The sequence below is a fragment of the Chrysemys picta genome, chromosome 8, assembly GCF_011386835.1.
Source record: "Chrysemys picta bellii isolate R12L10 chromosome 8, ASM1138683v2, whole genome shotgun sequence".
In the NCBI taxonomy this organism is placed as follows: domain Eukaryota; kingdom Metazoa; phylum Chordata; order Testudines; family Emydidae; genus Chrysemys; species Chrysemys picta.
Genome location: NC_088798.1, coordinates 81,054,787 through 81,071,802, shown reverse-complemented (window position 1 = coordinate 81,071,802; position 17,016 = coordinate 81,054,787). Strand labels below are relative to the sequence as shown.

General features: G+C 37.2%; 1 protein-coding gene across 1 annotated transcript in view; it reads right to left on the bottom strand.

Moving 5' to 3' along the window:
• SLIT3 (slit guidance ligand 3) overlaps positions 1 to 17,016 on the bottom strand; it is a 793,796-nt gene that overhangs the window by 330,614 nt on the left and 446,166 nt on the right. The window contains exon 6 of the mRNA XM_005295705.5: positions 701 to 772. Coding sequence (XP_005295762.1) covers positions 701 to 772 — 72 coding nt within the window. The remainder of the gene's footprint in view (positions 1 to 700; positions 773 to 17,016) is intronic.

Sequence of the window (17,016 nt, the reverse complement as noted above, 5' to 3'; positions counted from 1 at the left end):
AAGTTTGTAGCTCAAAATCAGGCTTCATTGTTGAATCCAACTGAAAAGGTAGTAGTATTCCGCTTATTGTCATTCCGCTATTTCACTAAAACCATTCAAAGGATGCACTTTTACCAAAGATTGGGAAAACATTAAAGACTGTGGTATTGCTGTGCTGCAGCTTTAAAAGAACAAACCTTGGCATGATTCTGGTTCTCCAACTGGGACCTTCCCCATAAGCTAATGTTGTAGGCAAACATGTCAAAGTCCCCTACAACCCCCCTGCCACCTTTTTATTTTCTATTTTATTTTACACATCCTTTCTGTGTAGATCAATTGTGAGATACCTCTAAATATTCTTCTCTCCAAACCTGTTACCCGTCCTCTACTCCACATTACACATATATGAATAGGTTTCTGGCTGTACATACTGTACATTACATGGGCTCTGGATGTTATTGAACCCCATCTGTTTCACACAGTAACAAATATGGCAATTTCTATGCTCCTCAGGAGCATCAGCACAGAAGTCCTCTTTTGTAGTTTAATTAGCAGTAATCCCCATCTGGGGGAGGTGAGACATTTCACTTCGCTGGTTATAACACTTTGGCCAGGGTAAGGAGACCAAAAAAAACCCCACCCTCTACATTTAATCAGCACTGCAGCATGGAGAGAGACAAACACACACAGACATACAAAAGAAATCACAAAGTCAACTCACAGAATCTCCAAGTCACGCAGGGCTCTGAAGGCTCCATCTTCAATGCAGCTGATCTGGTTGTTGTCCAGTTGCCTGCAGGAAGGAAGGGAAAGTATGAAGGTTTGCTGGGTAACTAAGCTGCCTTAAAACACCGGGTTCCAATCTTTCCTGTCACTGAGGTGTCCCTCCACCCCCTTGCAGTCTTTGCTCGTCCCCCAGGAGGAGGCTTGCTCATAGCCTGCCACGCTGCTCTGTCTCTTCTCACTGACTGTCTGAAAGAACTGCACAGTACAGCACACTGAAGCCTGTCAGGTCTCAGTAAATATTAATTGCGCTTTTTTTTCTTTCTTTCTTTTTTTTTTAAGGCAGAAGGGAGTAATTTCATTACATTAGGGCATCCAATCCATTATGAGCTTTTACCGTCATGTCACTGAAACAATTTCATTAAGCTAAAGGCCTGTAAATCATTGGAGGTCACTGCACTGCCCTCTGCGACCTCCCAGAATGCCTTTTTTTCTTTTACTGGAAGTTGCAGTCCTCTGTCCTAAAAGTACTAAATCTCAAGGCTTTATCTGCCCAAGAGCTGCAAGAGTGCGTGGGGAATATACCAATTCCAAATTAGACTCAACTAATCTAATTTTATAGTCTTTTTATTATTCTAAGCACCAAATGTCTGTGGTGTTAGAGGCTTCTCTCTATTGTTACTGGTCCCATCTGGTTGGCCATTCTATTGAAAGATTTTTCACTAAATACAGGTTCTGCCTAACTGTATCAGTGAGAGAAATCCATTGATAGAAAATATTCAAGAAATTGTGTGCACGCACACACCCCCACAATTACAGTCTTAATAATGTAGTACTTTGCTATGAAACAAGTGTAATTTAATACACCTAAGATTGATTTTTCACATTTATTTTACCCAGATATGCATGTTTAAATATATTTTACAGTATTTGGGAACATATGGGTACATATGTATACGTGTGCATTTCAACTAGAAAATTATTTTTTTATGCTCCCAGTGCTTGAATCAAAATGTACAATTTAAGGATTTTAGTCCCTATGTATCTGATAATTTACATTATACTCTGTAAAAAAAAATCTGTATTATATGATACTGTATAAGCTATACATACATTTAAATACAATACAGACATTGCAAAAGATGTGAATACACACCCCTTGTTCTATGTGGTCCTTTGCCTAGACTACAAGGTTGGCGGGACTGTCTGTTCTGCATGTCTGTATAGTATCTAGCACAACGGTGCTATGATCTTTTGGGGGTTATAGGTGCAACTGAATATTAAACAAAATTATTATAACTATTGTATACACAGTGTACATATACACACTTGCACCAGTACAGATATGATCATGTGGTGTGGTAGAAAAATCATCATCCTCTGTGCTCTGCACTGTACAGACATTTAAGAAACCATGCATTGCCCCAGCAACCTTCCAATGAAAGTAGAAATAGACCATCAACTAGACACAATAATAACTATAATACAATAAAAGATAGTTAGCATCTTTTTAGGTAGAAAGCATGTGTTAATTTAAAGTTTTAAATGACTGTAGCATTCATTTGGAACTTCTTCATGAATCACCATATAGGTACAAATTGAGCCTACTGATATACATTATGTTGAGTATGTATATATCTAAACCCCAAGTGTCATTTACCCAAGCTGATGTGGTCCTATCGTAATGGACCAGGCTCAGTAAACGCCAAGCTTTTTATGATTCAAAGTGTAAGAAATATCATACTGTTTATCTTGGCTACCAAACAGCTTACAAGCATAAACCCAGTTTAAGTTTCTCATAGTTCTCATACCTTAACCAAACATGCTGAATTTGGCAAATCTTTGAGCAGCATCCCTCATGCTGAAACAAAAGATGTAACATAATCTAAAGGGGATCTCTCTCTCTCTCTCTCTCTCTCACACACACACACACACACACATACACACACTTCTGCATCTTTTGGGGGTAGAAGGAAGGAGTTGCTAAGGGGCTACTTTTTGGAGCTTTATTTACTGGTGGTTTCTGAAATGTTAACATTTGTCACTTTACTGGAACGGTGTCTAAGTGATAATTTAGGTGCCAGGATTGCTATAACAAGCATTAAAAATGGAGTAAAACACATGATATCTCTTGTGTGTGTGTTTAAGAACTTTATATTGCAACTTGCTTCCTCAGGTACATTATTCATCTAATTCACATGTGCTTTGCATTTGATGTTAAAGAAAAATCATGTTAAAGAAAAAGCAAGAGCCAGCGATTAGGTGAACACGGGTACCATCTACTTCTTTCTTTTCAAACTCATTAGGTTGTGTTGTCTAGTTTTAATTTGAGGTACGGGATGTTATCTACTTTACTGCCAAATATGCTAAGATCTAAGTAAATAAGCCCAGAGTGATTAATATATGTATTCAACATCAGAAAGCCTTCTGTCAGTCATATAAGTCTACGTAAACAGCGTAATTTTTTTTTTAAGAATGCTGTTCTGTTGCTTGGATTTTATGGTAAAATGTATTTAATAAATCATATATAGCTCTCTGTGGGCCCAATACTGCCAACAGTAACTACCAAGCTTAATGCCTGAGGGGGTCTATTAATCAATGGGACCATTCATAGCAATAAGGTAAGCACTACATGCTTTGCAGAGCTAGTATATTCATAGGATTGGGCCCCAAATTATTAAGCTTTCTAGATGGATCTCATTTTGCATTAGTTACACCTGCCTTTTAGGACTAATTTCAGCTTCCTAACAAACAAGCTATTGGAGCACGATGTCTGAAAGACAGCCAGGTTAAGCATTTAGGGAACGCAACAGGGGGCCAGTGTCACCTGAGTTTTAGTCTTAGTTCTGTAAATGATTAAGGCCCCATTTCTGCAAACACTTATGCATGGGTTTAATTTTAAGCATGCAAATTATCACTCTGAAGACAATGGGATTAATCATCATCTTAAATTTAATCGTGTGCTTGTTTGCAAGATTGGGGAAACAAATCATATGCTGTGATACTCAAAATGGACAACTTGTGCTTTTAAAGAAAAAAATCAGGATCTGAGAAAAGCTACAGCATACACGGAAAAACTGAAGAGTCAGAGAAAAAAATAGAGGACGCAGGACTACATTTCCCTGAGGTACACATTGTACCACAACTGTCTCCACTTATCACTTAGCTCTGAATATAGTGTTCAAACATGCACATAAAAGAACTACATATTCATTTGTCAGCTATTACTATCTTTCAGGTAAGTTTAAAAAATGGCATCCGTTTTATGAGACAGTTTTGTGTGTCAGTTTTCAGACATTTGTTGAAGAGATTTTTCTCCTCGCTATTACCAAAATAATATAACTAAGGAAGGCTGCATCTCTGATGATTAGAGCAGAGGACAGGAGGACATCAGTCCTGGGTTCTGGTATTCTTCTGCCACTCAGATGATGTGTTATCTTTGGAAAGTCGCTCTTTACCTGACTTTCTCCTCACCTATGAAATGAATACAACACTGACCACATGGGGATGCTTTGAGGCTTACCTAACACTTGAAAAGTGGTTGGATTGCCTCTTATGAAAGGCACTATAAAATGTGCCCACTGCAACCTTTATGAAAATGGATCTTTTTATAGCTGGCTGGAAGAAAAGAGGGTTTACCCCTGTAGAGTTCCCTTATAGCAAGTAGGGAGAAATGGGAAAGTTCATAGGGATGCACGGGAAGGGCAGGAAGCAGATGGGGCCAGGTTAGGATAAGGTCACTGCATTGTCCTTCATGCTGACTAGAAGAGTAGGAGGGTATTTATGTCCCAAGCAACCTCTTTACCAGGACTGGGCTACCCACACATGTACTTGGCAAATGGGTTCTCTTTTGACCCACTGTGGGAATTATGCTAAGTGCCCTATTCTTTACAGGGCTGAGAAGGAATTTTTCCCTTACCCTCGGATTGGCCGAAGCCAGCTCATTTTTCTCACCTGCCCCACAGCTATTCTGCGACCTTGTGGGGTGGAGTAAGGGGATTAAGTTATACTGTCACAATTTACTACATAAAACCTGTGGTGGATTTTCAGTGCACGTACTTGGTATAGAAGGGATACAGTTATTGGACAAAATGGATTGGGAAAGGATTTAGAGGAAAGCATTCCTTAAGGAAGTTAAGTAAGGGGGGGTTGGGGCTCCTACATCTCATCAGCAGGGAGCCAACCCCCTCCTTTTCCTGTCCCCCTTGAAGGGGTTAAGGAAGAGGGTTTGGGGCTCCTACCGCTTGTCAGTGGGAAGCTGACCCCCTTTTTCCTGAGCTGTACAATATGTTGTCTTGTACCCCTGGATATTATAAGTGAATAAAGTTGCAGCTAATTAAACGACATCCATGATCTCCTGTCTTTCTTCCACACAGACGGACAGATACAATGTATTCTTATGATCAATAATAAGGAATATGTTTGGATAAAATTAACAATTTGAACTACAAAAGAAAATAACAGAGGAAACAAACTGCATCTTTCTGCTCAGGCAGTCGCTCCTGGGGTATTACTGGAGCCTCTGAACAGCAGGCAGACTTACAATATGCATCATGTAGACTGTGATAACTAGAAACAAAGGTGGTGGTGGGGCGGGGGGATATCGAGGAAGGAGTGCCAGATTTAATTTTGAACCTCCGGGCTTCTGTCAGGTTAAGATGGATCCCTAACATTAACAGGAATTAAAGTATTTGTGTAGGTTTAAATGGTAAACCCCTCATGAATAATTTCATACATTAGAGCCTGGACTTGGGTCCATGGCTTTTGTCAGAAGTGTCTCTTGCTTTGACGTCAGCAAACATGGGAAACCCTGCAACATATGTGTGATTAAATAGCTGCTCTGACTTCACCCAAGAGGCTTCAGGGAACTGAAACTTCTATGACAGGCAATTAGCTCCTACTAGACAATAACAACAGCTACAGATATATAACAAAAGAAGTCAGAAAAAAAGAATAAAATTGGATATCAAGGAAAAAGATGTATTAGCTACTTAAGATAAAGGTAACGTTTGAGACAGGAACACTTGAAGTTTGTAAATTGTTGACTGAAGAAATGAAATATTTCTTTTTAAAATAAATCTGCTCTTGCAGATATAAAAAAAATCATAGAACTATAGGGCAAGAAGGGGACAACTAGTCTAACCCTCTGTATTGAGGCAGGATAAACTATACCTAAGACACACCATGTATATGTATAATAATATGGTGTTATGTATAGTATAATTTCATGTCACCCATTTACTACTCAGTGTTTTCAATAAGAAGCATAGAAAATATAAATTATAATTGACCAAGAAATTATGTGACTGATGGATAATTATTGGTCTTTAAAACTGGCATTTTATAATACAAAATTAAGATAAAACATCTTTCGTTAAAATTGAGAAACAATGCTGCACCCCTATAACTATTAAATCCTTATATTTCAACTGTTATTTAATCCAAGAGATGGAGCTAAGTTTTAGCACCAAATTCCTATGATGCTGCAACACTTTGGCTCATATATTTGGATTTGCATATTATCTACCATAAGGTGAGAGTTAAATTTCAAATTTCATTCTAAGAAAGAATAGGATTTCAAAATGTTGATTTCCTTTTGCCATTAAAAATTCTTTAATATTCAAAAATCTAAATTGATCATTTTGGTAATTATTCTGCAAATATCACTGTTCCTTTGTTCTATAATCAGATACCAAATGCAACAGAATTAACTACCTTTTGTGCAACTAACAAGCCTATGTACAGAAAGAAAGAGACCATCAAGCACTAAGCATGTTGAAACAACAAGCTAAATTCTCACTTTGTTTTACTATATTTTGTTTATTTGTAGTATAGGAAGATATTTTTTAAATGTAAAAATATTAGTCAGGACATTGTAGAATCCAAATGATCTAGTCAAAGAACAGACAGAATACTAGTTTAATTAATGTCTTCATTTTGTATGCCCGGTCTGGAGCCTGGTTAAAAATTTAAAGATGAATCTGTTTTAACAAGGACTATTAGGCATACTTTGCAGTTATTTTCATTTAATACATTTTATTTCCTGTATTTTATATTACTATTTAGCATACATGTTTCTTAAGTGGAAGAATAGTTTTACATCCTAATAATTGTTCATTTAAGAGAACTCCACACTAATACAAATCCACATGACAGATTAATATCTCAAAATCATGTCATGTGTTAGCTAATGAAAAAATATTTCACACATCAATGGGAAATGTCAACAACAAATTCATTTTCACATTAAAATATTTTAATGCATTTTAGACTGAGATTTTTTATGGATATTTAGTGGGAAGGTGCTTTGACTGTACCCTTTTTTAAAAGAGCACTGCCAAGGAATTTAGACCAAAAATTAAGATATACTCATTTTGATAGATGTGTTCATAGGAACTTTTTCTTAAAACTCTAGAGGAAACAACTGTTTGGATGTATTTCCCCTGCAGTGTAAGCACTCCAATAGTGCAGCACTTAGATTGTTCATAAGAACCAGAAACAGACTAGTCTACATTTGCTGTCCAAATCTAGAGTCTGATCCTGCAGATGCTTAAGCACATGAATAATTTGAAGAAAACTGGCCCAACACACATAAGTAAAATTTATCACATGCCTAAGAATTGAAGGATTGGGCGCTTAGAGGGGTTTCATACATAAAGAAACTCCCCAGAGGGGGCCCGGAGGTATAAATTTTTATTCTTTCAGTTTCAATAATCAACAGGTGTATTAACAAAAGAAGAGGGAATTTTAAAAACATTATTTTTAATCAATTTTCATTTTTCACACTTAATTTTACTCATCTTTGAAGAATTGCAACAAAACAATTAAAATCTCTGATAATATTTTAAACGTGTAGGTTAAATAAATTGTTTTTAACATTAAAATACAGGTTGAATGGGGTAAAAATGCTGGAGCAGTCTATATGGGGGAAGAGCTAAAGTGATCAGTCTGTAATCCAGCTCTGACATTTTGAGCCTTACTCCAGAATTGCATCTTTTTATGACAGTATGGTTTTGGAGACAGCAACAGTCAAAGCACTATGCAGAAATAGCTCATTTGCATAGCATAACTGGTCAGGTCTGATCAAGTCTCAGTTCCATTCTGTGTTACCAAGGTTGTTAAGTAACAGATTAGGTTTAAAATATATATATATATATTATATATATATATATATATATATATATTCTGCAGACTATGAAGTTTAAAGTTACCAATATTTGCTCTCTCTGTATATAAAATGACCTGGCTTTGTTATTTTGGGGGCAAGCTGCATTTTATATAAACATCACATCAATATAAAGCTGTACTTAAATAACAATTAAAAAACTTAAAACCTTCCTCCTCTCCCCCACATCCAACATCCCCATTTCAATTGCATGGTATTTACAACATCCTTATTTTACTGTCCCCCGTTACTGATGTAACGAATAGTGCATACCAAACGCACAAATGGCTGTCTCCATAGCAATTGGGGCAGGTTTTGTGGTTGCCCTAGTTACTCCTGACTGATAACCATCTGTTGTTCTTCACTGCCATAGGCCCAACAGGAGGGGAAATCAGAAAGATAAAATCAGTGATTGTTAGATCATTTGAAAAGGTATCTGTTGTATAGTTTTTTAACCCCCGGGAAAGGATTTCTACTTATTTGAGTTCCAGTTTGGTCTTGTACTTTCAGTAAATGTGAACGAAATATCTTTGTGTAGAAGACGACTCTACTGCAAGCTGGATCAAAGAGGGCATTACCCTGAGAGCAAAAATTTGCCAGTCTTTCACTGAATTGATAGAATTTTACACCCATTATCACACTTTTCTTTTTGAGCTAGAATCACAAGGGTTCTAAGGTTCCATTCACAAAACAGGAGGAGGAAGAGGTGGTGGTTCTCTTAGACCCAATAGTCCAGTTATTTGGGTACTCACCTGAAATGTGGGAGGGAGACCAAGGTTAAAATCCCTGCTCTGAAGCAGGAATTTTAAACCAGGTCTTTCCCACTCTAAGGAGAGTGCCCTGACAACCAGTCCATACGCTATTCTGGGATGGATCTCTCAATCTCTCTTGCTGAAGCCGTTCCACTTTGTATACATATTGATTGACAAAGGGATTTGAACTTTCCCATGTGAGTGCCCTAACCACTATAGTTATAGAATCATTCTCAGTCACTCTCTCTCTCTGGCCCAATGACTATTCAGTATTTTATACAAAGTAGAATGGCTTCAACAGGACAGTCTGAGAGACACACAACCCAGAATTGCCAATAGTCTGGTGGTTAAAGGCATTAGTTAAGGAATGGTAAGATTTGAGTTCAAGTCCTTGCTCTAGGGAAGGGATTCAAACCTGAGTTTCCTACATCCCAGACGTGTACCCTAAACACTAGGCTATTGGATATAACGGGATTGCTTTGTCTTCCTCCTCCTGTTTTGTGAATCTAGCCCTTCATTTCCTTAGCTTTTATTAAAAAGAGGTTAATAATGCCCAGAAACTAAATGTTTCATGTAAAAAAAAAATTGTTCAACCCAAAATCCATCTGTCAACTTTTTGATTCACCAAAAATTCTGGAAAATGTAGCTTTTGGTTCCTGTTGAACCAAACTTCAATCCCCCCACCCGCCAACACTGTTAGAGAACCAAGAAGTCAGTTCTTTGTCCATCTCTAGCCATGGTGTAGCAAAGCAAGATTATTTAACAAGGGTGCTTGGCAGAAATTATATAAGTTTCATGTTTCATTATTTGCATTATTGTTTTAAAACAGATATATTTTTTAAAAACATGTCTTTGAGGGAATACTCAGGTTTCTAACCCTATAAGAAGGCATGCATTCTCTGGAGGACTTGAAGGGAGATAGGCTCCCCAGGGGTCAGTCACCCATACTCACTCATCTAAAAAATCAAGAGGAAGATGGAGCAGGTGGCAATATTGCTGCTGAATTTCCAGGCATTTGTTCACTCAAGTCACACCAGTTCCATTACTTGAACTTTTTGGTATATTCCATTCTACTACCTTGTAGTCAATATCCATTTAATTTTTATGGATGACTTGAGAAAAAACAAAATGAGCCAAAGACAAATGAGAAGATTAAAAATGAGGGATACATAATACAAAAGTAATAATTGTTCTGAGTTAGTCCATACATTATAGCACCAAAATCACCTGGACATTTAGATTTTACTTTAAAAGGGAAAAAAGGAGAAAAGTTTGTGGGTGGTTTTTAAATTAGAAACTGAAGATTCATGCTACACTGAAAATATACTGAAGAATATCCAAGATGAGGGACAACTAGTGTATTGACTACATCATCTTAGCAACATGCCACTGAATTATTAAATTGGACCTTTGTATAATAAGCCCACTAGATAGTTTGTTGAGTTGCAAACTGGGATCAGCAGCCAACAAAAGTATTCCAGTAAGTGATTCTGGTTTACCAATATTCTATTTTTTTCTTAAGTTCCAACAGTGCCAAGGAGGGGGGAGGGAGTTTTAAATATCTCAGTGCATCCCTTTCTACACACAGTTCCTCTATTCCCCAAAACTACTGCTCAATTAATAATGATTTGACTTGAATTGACAGTCACAGTGGCATTTGTAGTGAAGGCTATAGATTTCAAGCTGATGCTTTAGCCTTAAATCATGTTATTATGACTAGTAATAGCCAGGGTTTCCCCAGTATGGACCATTCTTAGTGTAGGCCTAGTCCTCATAGGCTTTCCTAAGGAGCTGTACAGGGCAATTACAGGAAAGGTGTGGGGGCAGGTGTTCAGACGATCAGGTGCTGCATATGACTGGAGCCAGCTCAGAACACCTACAGAATGCAGCTATCTGTTAATATGTTGACATGGCAAAAGTGACTCTGCCCTTGAGGCACTAAGGTTAGATTATTCTAATGAGCTTTATTGTGGGTCACTGAAAAATTAAGTAGTGCACAATAAGCCTCCTTGATTGCTCTACGGGAGTGAGTATGGGGACACAAGGTATTCTGTTTTTCTATTGCTTTATTCTCTTCTCTGTCTGTCTGTCTGTCTCAGTATGAAGAGAGCTGAAGAATTGGGTTTGCATATTTAAATGCCCTGGGTCCCAGATACTAGGTCCCTCACCAAAGGCTCTTAAGCAAAGTAAGCAGTCATGGGACAAGAGGGAAGATCCTCTCATGGATCAGTAACTGGTTAAAAGACAGGAAACAAAGGGTAAGAATAAATGGCAGTTTTCAAAATAGAGATAGGTAGATAGTGGTGTCCCCCAGGGTTCTGTACTGGAACCAGTGCTGTTCAACATATTCATAAATTATCTTGAAAAAAGGAGTAAACAGTGAAGTGGCAAAATTTGCAGATGACACAGAATTACTCAAGAGATCTCACAAAACTGGGTGAATGGGCAAAATAATGTCAAATGAACTTCAATGTTGATAAATGCAAAGTAATGCACATTGGAAAACATAATTCCAACTATACATACAAAATGATGGGGCCTAAATTAGCTGTTAACACTCAAGAAAGACATCTTGGAGTCATTATGGATAGTTCTCTAAAAACATCCACTCAATGTGCAGCAGCAGTTAAAAAAACTAACTGAATGTTAGGATCCATTAGGAAAGGAACAGATAAGATAGAAAATATCATAATGACTCTATATAAATGCATGGTATGCCCACATCTTGAATGCTGCATGCAGATGTGGTCACCCCATCTCAAAAAACATATTAGAATTGGAAAAGGTAGAGAAGGGCAACAAAAATGATTACAGGAATGGAACAGCTTCAGTATGAGGAGAGATTAAAAAGAATGGGGCTCTTCAGCATGGAAAGGAGATGACTAAGAGGGGATATGATAGAGGGCTATAAAATCTTGACTGGTGTGGAAAAAGTGAATAAGGAAATGTTATTTACTTCTCCACATAACACAAGAATTAGGGGTCACCCAATGAAATTAACAGGCAGGAGGTTTAAAACAAACCAAAGGAAGTACTTCTTCACACAATGCACAGTCAACCTGTGGAACTCTTTGCCAGGAAATGTTGTAAAGGTCAAAACTATAACAGGGTTCAAAAAAGAATTAGATAAGTTCATGGAGGATAGGTCTATCAACAGCTATTAGCCAGGATGGTCATGGATGCAATCCCAAGCTCTGAGTGTTCCTAGCCTCTGTTTGCCAGAAGCTGGGAGTGGACATCAGGGAATTCCTGTTTGTTCATTTCCTCAGAAGCACTGGAATTGGACACTGTTGGAAGACAGGATACTGGGCTAGATGGATCATTGGTAATGGCTGGGCAGGCAGCGATGTGTGATTGGCTAAAAATTGCACACACCCTGTTATTTTTGTCTTCTCCACACACGCGCCACTCCAACACTCTTGTTTGCCTCATGAACTTATGTTGTTTAGAACAATGTTGTTTAGAAATTCCCAATGTCTAGCAAACATGGCAAATGACTTGATTTATACAATACTGTTAGAAGCCCCGCCATTCTGATAAGATGTGAAATTGAAGACATTCCACTACAACTGAAGACAACTGGCTACCCAGCTGAAGATCTCATTGCACTTTTCTAAAAGAGCAAGCATTCTGTTGTTCACTGCTGTATGTATAGTACTATTGAGTGTGTAATACCTGCATGATTTACCTAAGGTGTTATTGCAATATCTATACCTGTATCTAGCAAACCGTGTTGTAAAAAGGTGTGGGATATTTAGTGAAAAAGAGGTGCTAGATAAAACCAAATTGCATTTTATTGTCTAGTTGCTTTCTTTTGTAGGATGAAAAATGAATATTAAACAAAAAAAAAAGGTAAATCAAGAGAAAACCCAGAAAGGGGAAAAAAGGCAATTAGATAATTGTTGGTTTGGTAAATACGAACTTTTTTTGTAATAAGTCAGAAGTAATTCTGTTGTTGGTGGTCATCTTTGGGTCCCACTGAATTTAAATAATTTGATGACCTTTCAGGGTCCCTTCCAGTTCTGAGATAGGTATATCGCCATATATTTTATTTTACTTATATTTTAACTAGCTTTATATGTGTTGTATACAACCGACACTCAATGGGTGCTTTAGAAATGTACACTGAAAATTAAATTAAATTGTACAAAGATTAATATCAAAGACTAAATGCTCCTTTAGGGATTCAGCGAACATTCATTTCATTTGTGTAACAGTTACTAAATAAGCTACCACACAGATTTAGTTTTACAAGCATTTTGTAACCAATATTTTTACTTGATATTAATCTGTCTCTCTCTGATATGTCAAGATCACAGTACAGGTACTGAATTTTTGTTAGCAGATCACTGACCTTGTGAGCAGCACTCTACTGAATCTCTCTATCACAAGGACGTCTGTGTGGTAAAAGTGCATACATTTGTGACGAATCTTGCACATATTCTTTCTTTCCCCCTAAATTAAATTGTTTGACCATTTCACTTAATTCAAAATATCAAATGGCATATGTCTATTGTAGGTACTTATCTGACCTGCTTCACCAAAGTTTTTGAGTCTCTCACAATCTTTATTTATTGGTCCAACTTGCAGATACCCAGCTGATAGCAGGATGAGGTTTTCTAAGACCTCAGGAATTCCATCTCCAGAATATCTACATTATTCTTTTAATTAATTTTTTTTCTAATATCAAATGTTAATCCAGAGTGAAGGAAACTAGAGATTTTACAATGGAGAAGCAGAAAACCTAAAAATGATGATACAATGGATCCATATTGATAATGTAAGCATCACTGCACAGTACAGTTATAAAGATAAAAGGAGAAAATTGTACACATGATATTACAGTATTAAGGTTTTTATTGAATCAACATATCTCTAATTAGTAATATTATCAGGAAGCAGTATTGGTACCCGATATCATCATGTAAGCCTAGTTCTTGTGTAGGATTTAAAGCAGTCAAACAGATATTAATACACTTCATTCGGCTTTCCTTCTGGATCTCTATTACTTTTGAGAGATTAGCTGATACACAAAGAATATCTCTGTCAAGGCTGTATCCCCACTTTGAACTTTAGGGTACAAATGTAGGGACCTGCATGAAAACTTCTAAGCTTAACTACCAGCTTAGCTCTGGTCCGCTGCCACCATCCCAAGGCTAATTTCCTTCCCTGGATAGCCTTGAGAGACCTTCACCAATTCCCTGGTGAATACAGATCCAAACCCCTTGGATCTTAAAACAAGGAGAAATTAACCATCCCCCCTCCTTCCTCCCACCAACTCCTGGTGAATACAGATCCAACCCCCTTGGATCGAAACAAGGAGAAATTAACCATTCCCCTCTTTCCTCCCACCAACTCCTGGTGAATCAAGATCCAAACCCCTTGGATCTAAAACAAGGAGAAATTAACCATTCCCCTCCTTCCTCTCACCAACTCCTGGTGAATCAAGATCCAAACCCCTTGGATCTTAAAACAAGGAAAAATCAATCAGGTTCTTAAAAAGAAGGCTTTTAATGAAAGAAAAAGGTAAAAATCATCTCTGTAAAATCAGTATGGAAATTAACCTTACAGGGTAATCAAACTTAAAGAGCTCAGAGGACTCCCCTCTAGTCTCAGGTTCAAAGTACAGCAAACAAAGATAAACACTCTAGTAAAAGGTACATTTACAAGTTGAGAAAACAAAGGAAAACTAACACGCCTTGCCTGGCTATTTACTTACAAGTTTGAAATAGGAGAGACTTGTTTAGAAAGATGTGGAGAACCTGGATTGATGTCTGGTCCCTCTCAGTCCCGAGAACGAACACACTCCCAAACAAAGAACACAAACAAAAGCCTCCCCCCCCCCCCCCCAAGATTTGAAAGTAGCTTGTCCCCTTATTGGTCCTTTAGGCCAGCCAGGTTACCTGAGCTTCTTAACCCTTTACAGGGAAAAGGATTTTGGAGTCTCTGGCCAGGAGGGATTTTATAGTACTGTACACAGGAAAGCTGTTACCCTTCCCTTTATAGTTATGACAATCTCAGCTCTGGATCTGAAACATCATAGTTTAGAAATCTAGATACAGAGGGGCAACCATAATCTCAAAGACTGCATATGTTACCAAAAACAAACTATACGTCAGTTCCAGGTGGGTTTATTCCTCTGTTTTGCAGAGGGACACACTTCTAATATGTCAGTTAGAAAGTCTCAGTTTATCTCTAGGGGAAGCATTTCTAATTAGGGGGATGGTGAAAGAATTATTCCTTACAGAAGGTGATAAAATGTTTTTTTAAAAAAGCAAACAAACCCACTCTCTCCAAATATAAAATAATTTTACTCCTGAGTGACAAATAAAGATTTAGACAGATGTGGTCTATTTTTGTGAGACATGTGTCTAACATATTTTTAACTTAAATATTTTTTTAACAGGAAATATTGAAGATATAGGTTTACATTCAGATATTTCGTTCTATAATAGGAATTAATATTTTTTCCTGTGAAATTTGTGGCTGTTTTTATTTTGTTAATGAAGCAATTTTAAAAAGTAAAACCCTCAGGCCCTCTTAGGCAACTTTATTTGGCAAATGTAAACAGCCATATATCTAACCTGATCATCCATATTAATTATTAACCATTAACTAATTATTCAAAGAGCTTCATGAAACTGGAGTTATTGGCTAAGAAGTTGAAATGTAGCACACACAGTCAAACTCAATCTGCAAAGTAAGACTTTCAACCATTCCTTCTTGCTTCCAAATTCCTTTATAAAGATGTTCTTCATCAATATATCCATTAAAGAGACAACTGCTTTTCCCTCACCAACCAAGTAATCAATAGGAAGTCCAACACAAACACATGTATTAGCTGCTATTCCCAAACAGGTTCAGGTAGCAGTTTGGGTCAGAACGGCCCTGTCAGTAATCTTAGCTGACTATTATAACCCAACTTCAAATGTCTGAATCATAATGAAAGGGGAAAGCACTTTCATAAAATATACAGAGACAAGAACTGACCCAAAATTGTTTTTTAATCCTTTTTTATCTTAGTCTTGCTACTAAAACAATAACACTTTCGTACGTATGTAAAGAAGATACCAGTACAATCTTGGCTTGATAGTACATTTCTCCAGTCCTTATCATCTTCGCCAATCTAATTCAGAATGTCTGCTTGCCTAAATTATTGACAACAGGATCTTGCTGCTTAACCCCTTCAGTGCCTGAAGGTTAACACCTAATTAAGCTCTATGGTTACTCAAGAGAAAACATATAAGCAACACCCTTAAAAAAGCAATGTGAGTTAGTGGTAGCAAGGAAAAGGCTTGGAAAGCAGTCTGTTCAACTATATTTTAAACCACTTTAAAAAAACAACGAGGAGTCCTTGTGGCACCTTAGAGACTAACAAATTTATTGGGCATAAGCTTTCGTGGGCTAGAACTCACTTCATTGGATGCATGGAGTGGAAAATACAGGAGCAAGTATAAATACATGAAGAGATGGGAGTTGCCTTACCAAGTGTGAGGTCTCGGGTTCTAGCTCAATAAAGTTTATGCCCAAATAAATTTGTTAGTCTCTAGGGTGCCACAAGGACTCCTCATTGTTTTTGCTGATACAGACTAACACGGCTACCACTCTGAAACCTTAAACCACTTTGGCTCATTGTATCATCTTGGGCAAATCACTTGGCCTCCCTGCAACTGTCATCCCAATGGTAAGGAAGGTTTTAAAAGCATTTCTCAGACATCTGGGATTATAACGGAGATGGCTTATAAAAACTTCACATTTGTATTGGAATGTTTTTATGTGCCATGTCTTAGCCTCATTTTGTGCATTGTCCATTAGTCTCACCATCTACTTAAATGGGAATTAAACGTAAATATTGTGATAAAATGTGTTTATTAAATACAATACAGTATTATTACATTTTGACCCTTTAATATTCTCAGCTTTGACTGGCTGGCTATTTAGAGCAAAAATTTCACATGTAAGTTACCTAAGTCATTTTAAGAAGATTAGAGTGCTAAAAAAATAAAAATGAAAATGTAAAAAACAAAAAACACTTCACTTTGTCCACTAGGATACTCATTTTTTTTAAAAGATTCTAGTTAATGAGTATCACACTCTGCAAACCTTGAACTCAAAATTATCATTGAATTATTGTACTACTGTTTGTGGCTTGGAAAACAAATTTAAATGACTCTCTCTCCGATTAAAAAAAGACATCACAAAATACTGGGTCAAGGATCACATTCACAGAGGGACCAAATTCTACCATCTGTTACACACGTGCATCCCTATTGATGTTAATGGGACTACAAGGGGGCAGAGAAAAAAGCAAAATTTGGTCGCACAGGCTCTTACTAGGGAAAAAGTGAGGAACATTTTGTTGTGGATATAAACTGTGTAAAATTAATTTCTTTCTAT